The 19,629-nt window shown below is 35.5% G+C and overlaps 1 protein-coding gene across 4 annotated transcripts; it reads right to left on the minus strand.

Moving 5' to 3' along the window:
* Nucleotides 1–591: 591 nt before the first annotated feature.
* On the minus strand, nucleotides 592–18,744 carry LOC140148612 (C-terminal-binding protein-like). 4 transcript variants are annotated; one of them, XR_011858504.1, is made up of 7 exons: nucleotides 18,577–18,737; nucleotides 11,019–11,241; nucleotides 10,138–10,282; nucleotides 7,704–7,910; nucleotides 6,082–6,206; nucleotides 3,516–4,397; nucleotides 592–3,271 (listed from the first exon to the last, which is right to left on the minus strand). XR_011858504.1 is itself a non-coding variant. In XM_072170628.1 (6 exons), the coding sequence occupies exons 2-6, from the start codon at nucleotides 11,196–11,198 to the stop codon at nucleotides 3,996–3,998; spliced, it is 1,059 nt and encodes a 352-aa protein (XP_072026729.1). In that variant the 5' UTR covers nucleotides 11,199–11,241; nucleotides 18,577–18,744; the 3' UTR covers nucleotides 3,395–3,995. The 4 variants fall into 4 exon arrangements, 3 of the variants coding, with proteins under 3 accessions (XP_072026729.1, XP_072026726.1, XP_072026728.1); XM_072170628.1 differs by lacking the exons at nucleotides 592–3,271; nucleotides 7,704–7,910 and adding an exon at nucleotides 7,439–7,645 and having other exon boundaries at nucleotides 3,395–4,397; nucleotides 18,577–18,744; XM_072170625.1 differs by lacking the exon at nucleotides 592–3,271 and having other exon boundaries at nucleotides 3,395–4,397.
* Between the last annotated feature and the right edge of the window lie 885 nt (nucleotides 18,745–19,629).

A 19,629-nucleotide genomic window follows, 5' to 3' on the forward strand; every position in this document is an offset into this window, starting at 1 on the left:
AACTTGCTATTCTGAGTAATGGGCTAATTAGTTTCCTGCCTTACACAGGATTGAATAGGGATTATCGTAGTTCAACTGTTAATTATTGATTAAATAAATCTCTTTTAATAAGTACTTTCGAGGATTTGAAAGTCGACTTAGTCCCACAGTTAAATACCATGAAATTAAGCATTCCAAAATTTGATTTTTTTTTATGGGAATGTCATCTTTAAAGGCATATAAATCAAAAACATGCCTGGCAACTTGTTCTGGGTTTTGTTGGAGCTGGTCACATAATTTGCTTTACCAATTATTTCTACGTAAGAAGTTTGTACTGCAATCAAAACTCTGGTAACTAATTTCTTCTTTGGTATGTTAGCATTGCTTTATTTTTACATACACATAATACACCCTAGATGAAGATAACATCAATTTTTGAGCTATTGCAATGAACATAATGTTACGGTGAAAATAAATTATGAATTGGAACTGTAGTTTATTTTAATAAATAGGTAAAACTACAAAGATATATTAATTAAAACAAGAATTTGAAATTGATTACCTATAGTTTCATATACCATTGAAAGCTCTCTAATAATTGATTTTGCTTGCTTCCCTTTATGTTAGTCTGTTTATAATTATCTTGTTTTCCTTTTTTAGTTTATATTTTGTTTGCTTTGTATGCGGTGCTTCCCTTGAATTTTTGAGCACTATTGGGTATTGCCTGTGCTTTGCCAAAATGTAATAAATAAATATCTATATTGGGATCACCACATCAATAATAATACAGCACTAAAAATAGCTAGACCAGGAAGTTGAGACAAATTTACCACACATTAACATAAATTTGTGCTGAAATTGGTCTTTGATCTTGATTATACAAGCATACAAAAACAACTTGCTTTTGATTAGAATATCAGATTTTTTAGTTTAATTGCCAGTTAGGTCTAAATAACACTATATAATATATTATCTTTCATCTGGCAAAAAATATTTTTAAACCTCACATTTTACCACAATTATAAAAAACCCTAAAGGTCAAAATAAGTTTGCTGGCTTACACAGTGCTGCCGAGAGCCATTGCAGGCCCGGGGGTAAAATGGACGTCAGCCCCATGAGGTGTTTTTTTTGCTTTTATGGGCCCATTAAGGGATGTTTTCATTATTTTTACAAGCCCCTAGGACCCCGGGTCAGGGGGTAATGCACCTCCTGAACCCCCCTTGTCGGTGGCACTGGGCTTACACTGCTTGCTATAAGGTGTATCACAAACTATTGCCAATCAGTCAAGGTGTCAAACTTTATCATATAATCTCTGTACATATTTACATACGCATATTGCTTAACAACTCAAAACAAAAGTCTCACATTGTTGTATTCATTTAAACACTGAATTCCCTTTTCAAATATTTTTTTGATCCTGCAGGTATGAAAAAAATCAATATTTAAAGTAAAATTGTAAAAATGTTTAACCCTGTAGTTTCAATCTAGATACACAATCTAGATACACATTGCAAATTCAACGTAGAATAGCCCAGAATAGCAGGTTGCAATTTCATTTCCAGTTTTACAAATTTATAAATAATCTACACTAGACACATTCACCAATTGAGTCTGTAAGGTATACATACATCACACTAATTACTTGATATTATCCATGATAGTATTATTACATACATAATGATCACCCACAGACTGTTTTCTTTTTGCTGTAACATATACTGTAACAACATTAGTTTCAAGGTACCATCTAAACACTCTGCTGTCTGTACCATCCACTTCACTCTGCCTCAATTCATATTTGATGGGATAGTCCATTAAAAATTCACACATCCCCTGCGTAAGATTTACTCTGCCATCTTCAATTCAGGCTCAACCCATGTGGAAATGTTTGCAGTTGAACATGTCAAAAGAAATTGATAAAATCAGAATTTTGCACAATTTGCCCTTCATTTGGATTTTCAAAAGCTTCAACACTTTTTTCACTTTTTGGATGAAAATGATTGGATCTGGAATAATTTAAACTGTTGAATTTCAGTGGCGTGTCCAGGGGTGCTTTGTGCTGAAGCCCCCTGCACTTTGTTAAAAAGCGTGTAAAATCAGCCGTTTTTGGCGGTTTTAGCCTTTAAGCCCCCCGCATAATTCTGAAAGCCATTCTGAGCCCCCACAGGAAACAATCCTGGACACGCCGGTGAATTTGGTTGGAATTCCAAATATCTTCAAGGGGGTGTGGTTTTCTAATGGAACAGCCAAATATCATGTTGAATAACAAAATCTCAATAACATAATAATCTTTGCAATTCTCAGAAAAAAAGGACCATTAAAATAAGGAGATATTCAATAACAAAATACACTATAAAACTGAAAAAACATTGAGTAAGGGTTATACTTGTACGGTATGAGAAAAATGAATTAATAGTATGTGATTTTAAGAGGCCAAATTGACTTAAGCAAATAAGGTAACAAAACTATGTTGAGTGCTGGTATAATTAAGACTTGGACTTTAACATGAGGAAACCTGCATTTAATACCATGTTTCAATAAAATGGAATATGTTGGTTTTAGCATGAAATATATTAAGAATGTAACGATAAAGTCCAATGCAAGTTATATGCATTAAAAACTGTGAGCTTTTTTCAACAGCCATAAACATAGTGTTCCATTATATTATACAGTCTAGTTATAGCATCATCAATCAGCTCTAAAAGTTGTTGGGCATGTTTGAATGCACCTAACACTTCAACAATTATGCTATGTGCACCAACAGGCTGTCTACTGACACACATTAGGGAATGCATACACTTATATATCTATTTCTTTTACACACATTACATGGAAGTTTGAATTGACTGTACATAGCACCAATATAGAGCCTGCAAACTATCTACTTGGTTTTAGCCACCTTCGCTATTCTATATCATTATTGTCTAGATGGGTATGGGCAATGTCCCTACTCACGTATACCACTCCAGAATAGATATCCACGATATTGTGAAACATAGAAATATTCAAACTACAATCTTTGAAAAAAGTTTGAAACCAGTCATGACCATTTGTCAGATCTTATTTCTATCAAATATCACTGAATTCTCATTGACAAACACTGTTTTTCTATCTCTTCTATACCACAATATCAGTGTTTAAGAACTGTTGATGGGCCATTGTTTGACATGACAAGATGATCAACATTGTTTGAGGAAAGTGTGAAGATTCTTCCTCAAAGAGCCACCAATTTAAAAAGTGCAATTACATAAGATCATTGTGCCTAATACAGAAAGTTACTGAACACTATGGCCTAAGGCTGCGATCACATAGAAGTATATGGTATACGGTATTCGCTATACGATATACTATACGCTCATTCGATCAGGCTGATACTCATAGGAGTATATGATCGAATGAGCGTATATCGTATAGCGAATAGTGCCCTCTTATGTGACCCGGTACTATGTAATTACCTTGCTCGATTTAAGCTATATGCGTGCACCTGCAAAACGTGCACCATATACCCAAATAGTATACTTCTATGTGATCGCAGCCTAAGAGACACCTTATATTTAGCATCATTCAGGAATTCAGCTTTAAAAGGCACTGATCCCTAATCAGCCTACATATAGAATAACCATCGCAGCCAGGATCAGCTTTCCAAGGTCGTACCAGACGATTAGCACTAAGTACCTTGTTCAATGCAATTTCAAGGTAGCTCAATTTTACCACATGAACAGAAATATGACACTACAGAAGCTCAAGTGCCTTATCGATTGATCAAAGACTTCCAAATAGGCTATATACAATGTGTTCCAACTTTTTTCAAAAATAGCTGTTTAATTATGAGTCACCACGGCATACAAACCCTCACAGTAACAGGTATCTAAAATGTTCCTAGAGGAGCTTACAGGATTACATTCATAGAGTTGATAGTTTGTAGCTCACAGCAAACACATATGCTAACATGGACCAAAGACTGGTGTTCTTAACATTGTATGTTACTACTAAGTGTATTATTTAGTCAAATATGTTTACTTCTTCTTAAGAAATTGGTTATTGACACAGCCATTCAATTCCTCACCAGCTAGGGCCCTCTTCACATCCAATGAAGCTTTTTCTCTCATCTCAATCACACTTTCCTGGCTATAAAATGCACAATGTGGTGTGCAGATCACATTGGGTGCATCGTGAAGGGGCTGATCAAATGTGAAATTAAATGGCTCCTTCTCCAATGTATCGAGACAAGCCGCTCCTATTTGGCCATCTTTGAGACACTTAGACAGAGCCAACTCATCGATGAGACCACCCCTAGCTGTGTTGACAATCATGGAGCCTCTCTTCATCAATCTCAGTGTCTTGTCGTTCAAGAAATGGTAGTTTTCCTTGGTGAGCATACAGTGAAGGGATAGGCAGTCACTATTAGTGAGCAGTTCCTGAGGCACAGAGATGAGAAAGGGATATAAAATTGTCAAATATATTTCCTTTAAGGGATCAATGTTTGCACAGTATTTTTTGTGGGACATGAGTGCACATCAGACATATCGAATTGCATTCTGAATACGAGGAATGTCCTTCTGATTTAGTAATTTTGATTTTTTTTAAAATTGGTGATATAAAACACATTTTATGGCAAATTATTAAAAATTGATATTTTTTATTTTTCATATTTAAAAATTTATAAATCTACTGATATGTACTTAGTGTATGTAGCTGGGAGGAAAAGCATATGATCCGTCATTTGAAAATTTTGACCTTTCGTATTGAAGATACACATTCCCTCCCCCCCCCAAATGTATATCTTTAATACGAAAAGTCAAAATTTTCAAATGATCATAGGCTTTTCCTCCCAGCTACTTATATTTTAAGTAAATATCATTAGATTTATAAATTTTACTTCGAGGACTGTTAAATATCAAAAATATCAATTTTTAATCATTTGCCATAAAATTTGTGTTATATTGCGAATTTCAAAATAATTTTAAAAAAAAATTTGATATCAAAGGACATTCTTCGTATTCAGAATGCAATTCTATATGTCTGATGTGCTCTCAAACATGTAAATGTTTCTTTTACCCTACAGTGGCATAAAAAGAAAATGTCAAATAGGTCTAATTGTGGTGACAGAAACATCAAAGTTCACTGAAAAGATTTCCCAAATTACTGTAACAATGTATAAACCCACTCCAAGATGGGAGATTCTAATTCAAAACATGGACGATTTCATCATGTTTATACCCAAATGGTCGCCACTACTAATTTGGGAAACCCTTCAGAATTCAGTAACTGAGTTGATCTCACCACAATGAGACATATATTTGAAAATTACCTCAGGAATATGTGAAATTTTGAAACCAAGATGTTTCAACGAACATCCCAGGCTCATGTTATTTATGGTAAGTCACACCCAGAAATTTGTTCCCCAGTGTTTTGGGTATACCCAGTTGTATGGTAACAAGAATGATGGCAGTTATGTACTATAGAAAAATTATTTAATTTGTGTACATCGTGGAACATACTCTTTGCGTGGCTGTGCATAGTAGTTGCTGTACGAAGATAACCTTGCTTATATGGACGCATAGAGTAGCGTTGCACGCTCGTGTATTACCATGATTAGTCGCGGAGTAATAAGCGTGGTTGAATGTTCCACGATGTACACAAATTAAATAATTTTTCTATAGTAGTAATATTATCATTATTGGGGCCTCTAATACATCACTGGGTCACATTTCCAGCTATCTGGTATATCAGTGGAACTTTTTTAAGGTCAAAATTTGTATATGCATGGGTCATTTTTTCAAAAATGTTCTCAAATTTTTATTTGACAAGTTGACCAATTTTGCCTATTTGTAGCCAAATTAAAAAAAAAAGACAAACAATTTTAGAAATTTTTCTGTGGCAATTTGTTTTAAATTTGACAAAATTGGGCTTTAAATGGGGCCAACCATGTATGTTTTATTGTCATGGTCATGAGAGCAGATATTTTTCCTCTCACAAATAACAATTTCAATTACAATGACTGCCTCTACTATGGGCCCCTCAAGCTGATTATGATACATGAGCCGATATCTGAGCGTCTAGGTTTGAGTCGACATATCAAATTATAATGTATGAACCTACCTCCAATGTCTTAGCTCTCTGAATAACCAAAGCTTTCTCCACACTATGGCGTAAGAATGGATCATAAAAGAGAACATTAAATCCAAATGCCTTGGCTCGGACTGCTACAGCCACACCAATGTTACCTGCAATCAATTATTTGTAAAAGTGAATATAAATCTTGGTTAGGTACATTAAAAACAATTTCCAAGTGTTCAAACAAACTTAAAATAGAATCACCTTTTCTACTACTATAGTATGGATTTAGTTGTAAGAGGTTTGCTTATAATGTTCAAACTTTAAAAAGTTAATGATCCTCTGTATAAAAACTTTAGGAAATTAAATGCTGCTATTCTGATGCAGAGCAGCAAACAAATTACAGTATGGCAAAACATGCAAAAATAAACACATAAGATGCAAGATATATTGCAGGTAAAGAAAGACAACACCTCTCTGCAAAAGAAAAAGCATGGTTTTTAAAAAGAGCAATTATCAAAGAACCATATATAACTATCAAACATTTCAAGATGGCAGGTAGCCAGATTGGATGAATATGCTTAAGATGAAAATTTGAAAAAACATGCAAAATGATACAAAGACTGCTCTGCATATGAAAAGGAAGAAATCAAATAGTTATATTAGCAACTACACATAATTATAAGACAAGCGCTGCAGAGAAGCAGTTACATAATATGAAGAAGCCATCTCTTATCAAAATACATGAGGGGTGTCATTAGGCATGCAACAAGATTATGAAAAGCATTGGAGTAGACTAGGTGGAACCACCTGACTACCTCAGCAGCAGAATCCACCATCCAATTCAATGTTGTGGGCACTACATGCCAAACTACCTTTATGGTTAGGGATACAAAAGAAATCAGATTTGCAGGATAAGCACTGCACAGTATACAGGGAAATTACGGTAAAATGCAAGTTGTGCATTCTCAGGATGTATCAGATCATTCAGCTGATATGACAGGCAAAGTAGTTATGCAGCTTTATTATACACTGATACATAAAGGCTTTACAATGCTTCAAAAAATCACAAAACAGCTTGATTGTTTTAAATTGATAAAATTAGCAGTTAAAAAAGATCTACGTATGAATTTGAACTTAAGTACAGTTTTAAATTTTAAGTGTAATTAAAATCATTATCCTATGCCAGATTGGTTATTATAAGTTGACATAATTGTTAAAATAATTACAGCTATTCGTACAATAAAAATGTGGTTAAGATATAAAACATTGCACCTGCAGAACGCATTACATTTACACAGCAGAAGACTATAATTACACTTTAATAGCAGATAAAGCAAATTTCTTCATTTTGAGGCACTTGCTATGCATTTAGATATTATGTCTCCTCTTGCTACTTTACCTAAACCAACAAGTCCCAATGTTTGGCCTCTAACCCGTCTTGTACCTGTACCAGCTTCCTCGGTTTCTTCAAAATTATGGAGTTGCACTCCTTGCCTTACCATGTTGGCATACAGATGCATGTGACGATGCACATTTAATATCATACACATCGTCGTATCGGCAATTTCTTCCACTCCATAATCAGGTACAATGCTGACTGTTATTCCTGTAAAATGAAACACAACCATGCTCATTAGAAAAGTGATAGAGAAGTCAAATTTTACCTAATCCAATAAGTCCTAAAGTGCGCCCTCTGACTCTCCTGGTACCTTTACCGGCATCTTCCGTTTCTTCAATCCCATGAAGCTGAACTCCTTGCCTCACCAGATTGGCATACAAATGCATATTACGATGCACATTCAGTATCATACACATTGTCAAATCTGCGATCTCTTCCACTCCATAATCGGGTACTATGCATACTGGTATGCCTGTAAAATAAAATTATGCGCATTTTTATTCCCCATCCATGCGTCTACCTATCTTCTTTTTCTGCTTTGTTGATCTTTCTTCATGTTTGATTTTTCTTATGCATGTTTTCCTTTCTTTTTATGGTAATTTTTTTACTCCTTCTTTCTTTTTTCTTGTTTCTTAAATTTGTATCATTTCTTGAATTCTTTTATCCTTCTGTACTTTCTTTGTTTTTCTTGTCATTTTTGAACAATGAGGTGGAGTACCGTGTTGTTCCACATGACAGTGGCGTGTGCAAAGGGGGGCAAGGGGGGCCACAGCCCCCACTTTTGTTGGTCATTCGGGGGAAATCAGTCATTTCCCCGAAATGACTGATTTCGCCTTTACACTCCTAATCAGACCCCATTCGGGGAACCAAACAACCTGGCCTCCCCACTTTCAATGTGCTGCGCACGCCACTGCCACATGATAACAATGGTATCTACCATTTCATATCAGCTAGGTGATATATACATGGTTGGGTCTCAAAACACTATATACTTTTATCATTCTTAAACAGATCAACCTTAAAATATATTTGGATGTAATTTATGTCCAATTTTATGACCATATTATTTATCAAGTTCACTCCCCTGAATGAAGTTGGTGAATTCTCTGAATCCTCATTCATGCACACAATCGCAAAATACGGCACCAAAAAATAATGCACAACATGTGTGGTCATTTAGTATGCACACATCTACTGAAAGATAACACAGCTCGGATACAGCATGGATACAAATTTGTACAGAAGAAAACATATTTGTGTGCATGAAAATTTTGTGAATCAACTGCACTTGCAAAATGTCCATGCATGTGAATATTTAAGGTGGTACACCCCTTGATAAATTTTGTGACTAATTTGGCATTTTTCTCCAAAAAATAACTAGCACACACTGGTAACAAAAGTTATGTATAATATAGGGGCAAGGAATCTAATTACTTCGCTGAAATTTCAGTGATTCACGAGTCAGACAAGTGGTTCATTATATATGTTTAAAAGAAATGAGGTACATTCTAGCTGTACCTCTTTTCTTATCATAAATAACGTACCGCTTGTCTTGAGTCACTGAAATTCCAGTGTAGTAACTTGATTCCTTGCCCCTATAATATACATAACTTTTGTTACCATTGTGTTATTATTTTTTGAGAAAAATGCAAAAATAGTCACAACTTTATCAAGGGGTGTAGTACCACCTTAATGCTTTATAGTATAGGAAATAAGTTTAGACTTGGTTGCTTGTTATTTTTTGTTACAACAATAGCAAACCCAATGACACTGTAGCAAATAATAACTAGAAAAAAAATCTTTTGTTGTTCTGTACAAAGGCTTAATATATCTATAAATAGTGCCACAGGTCAAACGCTATTTACTTGTGGAACTGACAAAATTATGACATATATTTCCGTTACAAGTCAGCATGCCTTAATACTCTGGCTGGTGTAAACATTTACTGTATAAAAAAAAAAAAAAAGTTTACTCGAAACTACAAATGGTGACATTATGTGCCAACATAAAAGAGTCAGGGCCGGATTTACCATAGGGCCAGATGGGCCCGGGCCCAGGGCCCCCAAAATTGCCCTGTGCAGTGTGCATCTTCCATTTTAGCCTAAAAACACCATGTTTTGGGCCAAAATAGGGTACAAAAATTGCAAAATTTTGCGCGCTTTGGCCTGTTATAAAGCAAAATATGGCATCAATTTGGGTTAAAAATTTTTACACGTGCTGCGCACGCAAATGTCCTAGTAAAATCTAAAAACTTGGCCCTTGAGTGCACATGCCTTCCTCACGGTGCGTTTGGGGCCTCCAAATTTTGGGCTGGCCCAGGGCCCCTAAAACGGTAAATCCGGCCCTGAAAAGAGTTTTAACTGTGATGTCATTTAGGCCTATATAATCCTTTTGTCTCTGTACCTCTGTCAATGTATTAACTGTTTGGTTGTAGTTCTGGTACATACAGTCTTCTTGTCTTGACTTGTCTTGATGAATACTGTCTACCATCCCTTTTCAGGAGTTACTCAAGCAGGTTTAGGAGGGCGTGTATAGTGCTATTTCTTGCTATTCTTCTTCTTTGATGTTTTAAAACAATTTATTCACTGCTGATTTGAACTTTTTCACCCATATTTTTACCCTGAAAAGTGGATTCTTTTCAGAGGATTTTTTTTTTTTTTTGCCCTCATAGAGCCCTTAATGTATGGCTATATACATACCCATTTCTCCAGCAACTTTGATATCGACATTGTTATAGCCTGTACCCAGACGTGCAATGACTTTCAGCTTCTTGAACTTTCTTAATTCCGCTTCTTGAAATTCGAGAGGATGGTAGATAAATATTCCAACTGCTTCTGCATAGACCTAAAAATAGATGAGGTCAGGTCAACAAAGCAATTTTGAAATATGTTGTATTCAACATAATTTAAGTCCCCCTTAGTACTCTGTGTTAAACGGCTAGTGGAATTTCTTTCACTTCACTATGTTATTTCGGCTTAAAATGTATAGAAGCTGAAATATTATTTCAGCACTTTGAGTAAAAAATAACAAAAATTAAAAAATTAAAAATTAAAATCATGCATTATGGCTTTAACTTCTCAGTTTAATAAATAATCCCAAATCCCAATACCAAGCAATAGCCAGGGATTCATAGCAAAGGTACCCACCACAGTAAAAAAAAATGTTCATCATCATCATCCTTCAGCTGTGCAGCACATGACCACAAGATTTCTCCATGCTCAATAACCTTTGGCAAGTGACCCAGTAATATTTGACCCAACCAAGCCAATATGTGTGTTTCATTTAGATCAAATGTGGTAAATTGTGCAATGGAAGTGTATGTACTATCATATGGGGCATTGTTAAACATGTATTTGCTTCTTGTATCAAAACTGCTAGAACAGTATAACACAAATTTTGGCAACATTTTGTTTTAATGGTATGCCTCAATGCCCCTTTAAAGTGTTCATTTTTGTATCCTAAAATTTAATTGCTCATAAGGGCAACCTTACCCATATGACCCTTTTGAAGCAGCTTAGTTACACTTTGTAACACAATACGTAACATTAGCTTCATTTAAAGCACCCCATATCCTACTGACCTTCTCAGGTATGTCAGCTATAGCATGGACATCAGCATATGCCACTGTAGCTACATCTTTAAGAACTTTGTGTTGGATCTCACAATGTTTACCATCTATGAGTACTACCAATGGCTTGGTGGATTTAGCCAGCTGGGCATCAGCATCTGCAGCCTTCAGGTTGATAGGACCATCTGCCATTGTACTGCTGTTTAGTTGCTGTAGTCACAAAAGTAGCTCAAATCTGTACAAAATCAAAGATAAGATTTAAAAGTAAATTTTAAACCTGGCTGATGCTACATGTTGTCTGAGAGTACTATTTCATAAGGCACATGGGACCTCACTCATCAGAAACTCATTGCAGAATGTCAATTATACACACTAGAATTGGTTCCAGCTCCTCGCGCCCAGGAGGGGGCGTGTGCACGAAGAATCAAAGATAGGAATTAAATTCAAAATTTCATATTTGTTGCTATCTACTGAAGGTAGCATACATTGAACAAAACTAAAATTTCTTTAAATATGTCCCATTGGGCTTAAACCCGAGTACAAATAATCCTTGATATAGGGGATCATGAAATAGTCAACCTGAGGACACCCACGGTCAAAGGTCAAATGAGGTCAAACTTAAACCTGGTACAAAGCATCCTTAATATGAGGTCACAGATCATATGTTAAAATGAGCCCTATTCGGTTGCAACTTGGTGAAAAGTACTATAGTATCCTTGATATGAGGGGAACATGAAGAAGTCAACCTCAGGTCACCGACAAGATCAAAGGTCAAATTTTAAAATGGACCCGATTGGGGTGCATATCATCCTTGATATTGAGGGGAGCATGAAAAAGTTAATCTGAAGAGGGTCATCAGGGGTCATTTACTATGCGTGGTGTTCACTACCCATATCTTCTGTTACCAAAAGTAGTGGCGAAAGCAGGCTAGTCACGAAAGCAGACGAGACTTGTGGTTCGCGAACCGCCTTGTTAGTAATAACAGTGCCAACAAAATGACATTTGTGGGAAATTGTGTTGCTTGGGATTGACTATTTTCTAACTGCCCCTTTAATGTATTATATAATGCTATCTACTGAAGACAGCAAAAGGTTTAAGCAAACATGTTTAATACACAATCCTGCACAAAAATATTGAGACACTTACTGCATTCCAATAAACCCTGCTTTTATTACTGATTATTGCATTGTATGCTCACTCTCAATATTACTTGGAGGGCAGAGAAATACAGGTTTTAAAGAACAAACACATGGTATGCTTTTACCTTTTTACTACCTACAATTTACTATACATGCACAAAGTATTAAAAGGCTATACTGCACAGTGCACATTTTGAGCATATAGTTTGGAATAAAAGACTTGGCAAGCAGCTGCTGAAACATTGTTAATTAAGAAAATAAATCTAGATCCTGCTTAATTTTTTGTTTTTAATTTTCAATTATACAATAAACCATTTTCATATCATGAATAAACAACAATAAATGCAGCTGACAGATGGCTGTGAGACATGGTAGAAAACTATTACTGATATATTAATTTCATTTTTTAAAATTAAAAATGATGGATCTAGCACAGCATTGTTTTGTCTCGAGTACTGGGGTTCCTCTTTTGATATTTGGAAGCTTCTCCAAAAGGAATTCAACATTCATTTAATCAGTATCAATGTATTATTCTGATCTGAGCTAAATTCTGATCTTTAAGCATATTGAAATAATGAAGAAGGTGGTTCTTCAGTAGATAGCTAGTGTTGTTCTCTATGAACTGACAATGTAGCAATGGCATATTAAAATAACCGTGTGACCCTGCAATTGAATTAGGCCAAAAACAACATTTCTTTGTTATTGCCAAGTTGTGCCAGATTCAAGTAGACCGGGATGGGGTGTAGTGAGGGCTGTAACCCTCTCTTATTTGGGTTAGTTTTGAGTTCATACAGGACTTCATTTAAAACAAAATATCATAGTTATAACACCACAGGATTTGACAGACACAAAAATCTGAAATTTTAGAGGGAATGCCTGCAAAACAAAGGCTACTAAAAATGTACGGTAACAAAAATATTATAATCTTGAATATAGTCAATACACACAATAAAATACCTCTAAAATTGACAGCTAGAGCGGTTGAGGATAATGATTAGGATATAATAGAACTACAAAATTAACTATAACAAAATTATATGACAAATTGGATTGATTTTTGGTGTTATAATTGATGTTGCTCTTTGTTAGATCCAAATGTATATAAAGTGTCATCAAATTTTAAAGATACAATATTAGGGAAACTCAATCCATGAAGTTAGAGTCAAACAAAACACTGAAAGATTTATCTGAAATATTTAGCATCATTGATGTTCACTTGTTACTATTAAATGAGTTGCATCCAATGTTATTTTCAACCAAATATAGAGGTTCATCGTACTACATTTATTGAATTAAAATGTAGATATTGTTTTCCATGAATTCAGACAAATTCAGCAATACTGCTATTTCCTTCCATTTTTGCAAAATTTTTCATTCCAAAAATACCAAATGACAATTTGATTGACTTATCTTTCTCTATTAAGCAATTTATAAACAATTTTATTTATTGTTTTTTAACACTTGTGCTGGGATCACTGAATGGGACTCTAAGATTATGAAGGTTTAGACTTCCACAAAAACACTTGCAAGTGATTCATGCTGACTTGAACTAGTTTTAACATTTTACTAAAGTATTTTTTCATTTGGCCAATAATACGTCAAAGGCAGAATCTTTCACTCCAGGATATGTAATGTAATGCAGGAAACTCAGAGACATGGCAGGAAAACACAGAAACTTAATACAATACTACCATCACATGTCCACAATGTTGTGACATCTTGACTAGAAAAAAACTGATTTCCCAGTAGCTGCAGACAGAAATATAGGCATGTGAAATTTAGATTATAGGAATCAAATGGAATTATGAAGCAATACAGGAAAATTTGTTATTTTAGTGTCAATATTGTCAAATAAAATAGGAGTGAATTAGATCTATATATGAAGAGCTTTGTTGCAAAACCCCTTACATCCACTTTTGACTTTTTGAGAAAAACAGCTTTTTTTAATTGTGCAAGTATTACTTGTTCGATTTGATTCAATTTTGGATTGGATAAAGTGTTGATGAATAGAAACTAAAAGAATAGGTTTGGGATAATTTTCAAGGCTTACTATTTATTTTATCATTTCTTTTATATCGCACCTTTTGTGGATGTAAGGGGTTTTGCAACAAAATAAATTTACCCTTTTCTAGAAACCACCTTTTGCAATCAAATTTGAGCCCATTTGTTTGCACTACATTATGTAACTTGACTAATGCTTTGAAAATCAAAAAGAAAAATTGAAATATCTCATTTACTTTTTTAATTATGAATTTTTAATTAAATTCAGGAAAATGGCATTTTTGGGTATTTCGAAGCTACACCTTTTGTTAATTAAAATGATTTTTTCAAACATAGTGACCCAAAAACAGTTCCTTTTGGTTTTAATAGGTAAAGAACATTCCAGGCTACCATTATACATCAAAAAATTTAAAACAAAACAATTCTATAAAATAAGTTCAGATTTCCGGAAATTCCTAAGATTTCCCAAACGGGAAATATGCGATAACTCCAGAAGGGAAGGTAGTATGAAGGTCAAACAACCACCAAAATGTGTATTTTTACCCACACTATAATATTATGCCAATAACTCAATTTGGCAAAAAGTGGATGTAAGGGGTTTTGAAACAAAGCTCTTCATATGTCACCTTGGTTCAGAATCGAATGGAAATTGGCTTTGATGCAAATGACAAATTTGATATTTTCCTAGACCCTGACATCGCATTAGGAGGAGTGTCAATATTGTTCCATGTTTTTCTGTGTTATGTATTTATCTATGTCTGCCTATTTATTACCCTGAGGGCTGAGGCCATCCTTTGTTAGATTCACTCTTGGGGATCCACTTTCGTAATCTTGCTTGATGCTCATCCTACTGTCAAGGAGGTATAATATATATGACACTGATAATTAAATTAAATATGTATTTTCTCCATTTTCTCAGTCCTAATTTTTTATTTTTTTATTCTATTAGTTTTCTGACTTCAATCAAACAACACCCAGACAACATCTTTATCTCCATCTCCATCTCCCATGCTGTTTTTCTAATTTCTTAAAATATCCTTAGCGATATATAATAAACCTCTTCTAATATTTAATACTAGTTAATTTTATCCTTATTGCTATTTATTATTTTTTTCTCCTGATGCTATATCTCAACTCATGTTTTATTACAAATCAATTATATTGATCGTCTAGAGCTGCAAAACAGCAAAGCATAAACAGCCTCAATGGCATTTTGCAAACTGAAAATACAAGCTTGTGAAATTTGCTATCATTCAAATATACCGGATTATTGCAAGGTACCTTCACTGTAGGCGTCTAACACCGTGACCTAGATGCATGTACACTTGTACAGTTAGCGACACGATGCTGGTTCATCTTCATATGTATAGGTTACATTGTGTAAGACATGATCCACATAACTTTAAATGCCACTGGAGTCATTCTACGATGAGGATCAGTTGAATATACAGAAGCTTACTAAACCAAAGATCTGATTGATTTGATAAGGGCAATGCCAATATCAAAGTTTATTTAAAAACAAAACAATATAATTTAACAAAATAATGACAAAAGGAACTTTTTCTTGGAATGTTATTTTTTAATGATCCTTATAAAATATAAAATGGTCTACATGTAAGTAAATCTTCATCCTTTTTGTTGGTTTGTTTTAAATTTTAATTTGTATGTCATTGTATGTATACATTTGTCAAAATGGAGAAAATGGAGGAAGAGCCCATATATATATTTGGGGGGGGGGTGTCAACCTACCAATCCTCCAAATTTTTGTTTTGGAAGGGCAACCAAACAATATATTTTATTTATTTTTGGCCTTATATTATACACTCCAAGTTCTAGTTAGCAAAGCAACCTTGTAAAACAATATCATAAAATGTCATTTAGAGATGTCCTATAAAAGAACAAACAATAGTCTACAAGCTAATACAAAAGGTTGGCTGGCTGGCTGGCTTGCCGGATCATGTATCAAAATGGAGGACAACCAAGACTGTCTGACTCTCATTCATCTCATTTGATCTGCTTACATTATATGGGTATTATACCTGTGTGCCGCCAATTTAATAAGCCAATGAAATCAATCAGTAGACCATTTATCTTGTAAATGTAGAAGTTGTATGCCAGCATAGCCTAGATAGATGTTGCCAGTAAGGAACTCTTCCAGACAGTGGCATCGCCCAAGTCATTCCAAATTATGGGTGGCACTGAACATGATTGGGGCACTAGGTCTGATGGAGGGGGGGAGCACAAGCCATTTTGGGGCAATTATCATGTTAGATTTTCTAAATTTTCATACCAATAGGGGGCATGTGACCCTATGATGCTATGTCACCTCTTCTGGGATATGTTGCAGGAAGAATAATTTCATCAGGCCCACTGACAGGGTCAGGGTGTTTGGGCCAAGTGGTGTTATGGACCCCCCCAAAAAAAACCCAACAACAACAAAAACAACCCAACAACCAGTTTGGCATGTTTTCAAAGATATCTCAGCTCAGGTAGAAATACCCAGTTTATTTTATGAACACTGTTTGCTTTGAAAGCGCATGTACGCATATTCACCCTCCAGCATCAAGGTAATTTGTTTACAATGGTTGCAGAATAATAAAAGGCCCTGGCAGCTTTCAACAGGCATTGAACTATAAAATGAAATGCTGCAAGTGGCATAACATGCTCTTCCTTATGAGAAAAGCTAATAAGCTGTTGGTGGAAATGAATAAATGCAGAATACCCTATGCACAATGTGTCTTTAGGGTTAAGTATTAGGGTTAAGGTTAGCTGTCAGTACTATTAGGGTGTTGAGGGTATTTTTAATTTCCATAATTTCAAACTGTAAATTTGTTCCTGCCCAACTATTTCAAGAGCATTTTTACCCTTTTTCATGCTACAATAGTAAATGTTTTTTTACTCCATATTTTTGCCTTTATTTCAATTTCAAACGTGCTACCTTTGACCTCCGTAGACCAGATCGTGTTACATATGCTTAAAAAAAGACAGAAGGTTTTGGGTGGGTGGTTTACTTAGTATCATATTCTACATGCTGAAAATTGCTGAGTAGGCGCTTATTGGAGCATGGGCTTTTATAATAGAATGAACCAAAGAAGATGAGAAAAGATCTATTCTCATTTTCTCTGGATTGCAAATGGTAAATCAATTTCTAGCGCAGGAATCACTATTACCTTCACCAATCTTTATCATTACACTTGCCAATGGCATACAGTGACCCGATTATTACCCATTGAAGAAATCTTTGCGCAATTAATTTTTCACACTTTAAAGGAGTATTTCGTGATCCTAGCATCCTCTATTTATGTCATTTTTCATTAGATATCCACGAAAAAACCCTATTCCCAAAATTTCAGTTGATTCCGATTTTGCGTTCGCGAGTTATGCATGATTATGTGTATTACACTGCTCCATAGACAATGCATTGTAATTTCGTTCTGGTGCACCAGAACGAAATTCAAAATTCACGATATCTTTGCTAAACCAATTAATCTGCAAGAAATATTTTGTACATAAACATTATGTAGCCAGAGGTTTCCAGTGATATAAAAAGCTCAACTTTTTTTGAGAAAAGTGGGGGGATGAGGCTGTGGATCACGAAATGCCCTTTTAATTGCTATGCATGCAATTTTTTACTGTATCCATTTTTTTTCTGATTCTCAGCTTCCTTCATTATCCTTACATATTGACCTTGATACAAAAAGGAAAATTTGCTTGGAACACAAAAATAAATGACACAAAAATTTCCACTTACCCCAATTATCAAGTTATACCTGGTGGAGGAATACACAGCAAGCAAAATAATAAACATCCAGATCAGCTGTACAGCTACACGTACAGTGTACGAGCATGGTACGAGCGTTGACAAGACTGAGAGGATAATGTATTGCCAGTGAGCTTGGCTTACGTGCCAAACCTGTCTACTGATAAGCTTATAGTCCATTCAGTTTTGTAGTATCACACGTATTCAGTGACCTTGACCACTGTTATTTTACACACCTAAATAATTATATAATGATGTAATTGTTGGTTTGTTAAAAATTGTACCTTGTACTGATATGTCCACGTCTTTTCAATTCAAATCGGCAGGAAAACTCAAAATCTGGGGAGCTAACTAATAAGCTAATTTCGCTGCAGTCCCCCTGACCAGTAGTTTTAAGTATTGCAAGCCTGTGGGCCTCACTTCCGGGAAATCCCCACGACTCAATCAGTAAAGTCAAAGTCGTCAAGGTCAATCATGCAAGAGCATAAAAAACAATGTAAATAACCGTAATCAGCTGATCATCAGCTGTGAAGGATAAAATGATAAATCCATCTATACTGTCAGTTTGACAACGCGAAGATTAAGCTAGATGTTTGTCATTTTTGACCATACGTGCATGGATTCTAAGCTATAAAACTTAGGCTACTTCAGATAACAAAATGCTACAAACCTTGACGCAGATGACAAAAGCCCGGAATAAATGTGTACGGTATATTCCTCTACGGCGGCCTGAAATCCTGTACCTGCTCGTAACCCAGCCAAAATCAAAGAGCCGGCCGGTGTAAATGCACGTGCCAGATGTATGATCCTCGTATTACTCGTGCGCAATGAACTTGTACTTCGTAGCAGTCAATGTGCTGTCGTACGACACGACGTGGTGGTAGACATTTGAGTCTCCTGCCCTGGATCAATTATCATAATAAGGTCGTATATAAAATTATTTTTTTGTTTCTCGTCTTTCCGTCCCGTCTCAGTTTCTGGCATTAAATAAAAAAATTATTTAAAAAATGGGTCTAGGAAAAATATAGGCCTATACAGATTATGTTCATTTGAGATCATTTCCAAGTGTTGTCTTACCCAACCCATAGGCTTTAATAGGAACCAGGGGGGTGCATGCGGGGGCCTCAATAATTTTGGTCTGGGGGGCTCAGCCCCCCAATAATCAGATGAAGTAAACAAATGTGACCAGATACCAGGAAAAATTGATGTTTTTGACCTATTTTTCACAAAATTTCCTGACATCGAGGGGAAGCCCCCATGGCCACCACCCCCACCAACACCAAAATGTTTTGTATGGTCAGTCCCCCCTATTGAAAATAATCCTAAGCCAATGCAACCCATCCCAAACCCATAAACCCACCCTACCACTTACCCATTGTCATGATTGCCCAACCCCTACTCACTCCGACTAATACTCTATATACAGCTCTATGACCCTACCCCACTCCTAACCCACCTCGTCCCTTATGCCACCCGTCCCAACTCTACCACAAATATAAGAGGCTGTGCAATATTTATCTGCCCCCTCCCGGCAAAAGAGAGTGGCAGGCAATTTTTTTTTTTTTGGGGGGTCAATTTTAGCAATTGGGGAAGTATTGGCTTAAAAGGGGGGTGCAAGAGGTTTTGACAGAAATTCATTGGTACCTTTTGACCGTTGGGTTCCTAAAAATCCTATTAATGATTTTTGGGCAGGGGGAGGGGGAATTTTGAGTAATGTGACAGT

This window comes from Amphiura filiformis, chromosome 3 (genome assembly GCF_039555335.1).
Source record: "Amphiura filiformis chromosome 3, Afil_fr2py, whole genome shotgun sequence".
Taxonomy (NCBI): domain Eukaryota; kingdom Metazoa; phylum Echinodermata; class Ophiuroidea; order Amphilepidida; family Amphiuridae; genus Amphiura; species Amphiura filiformis.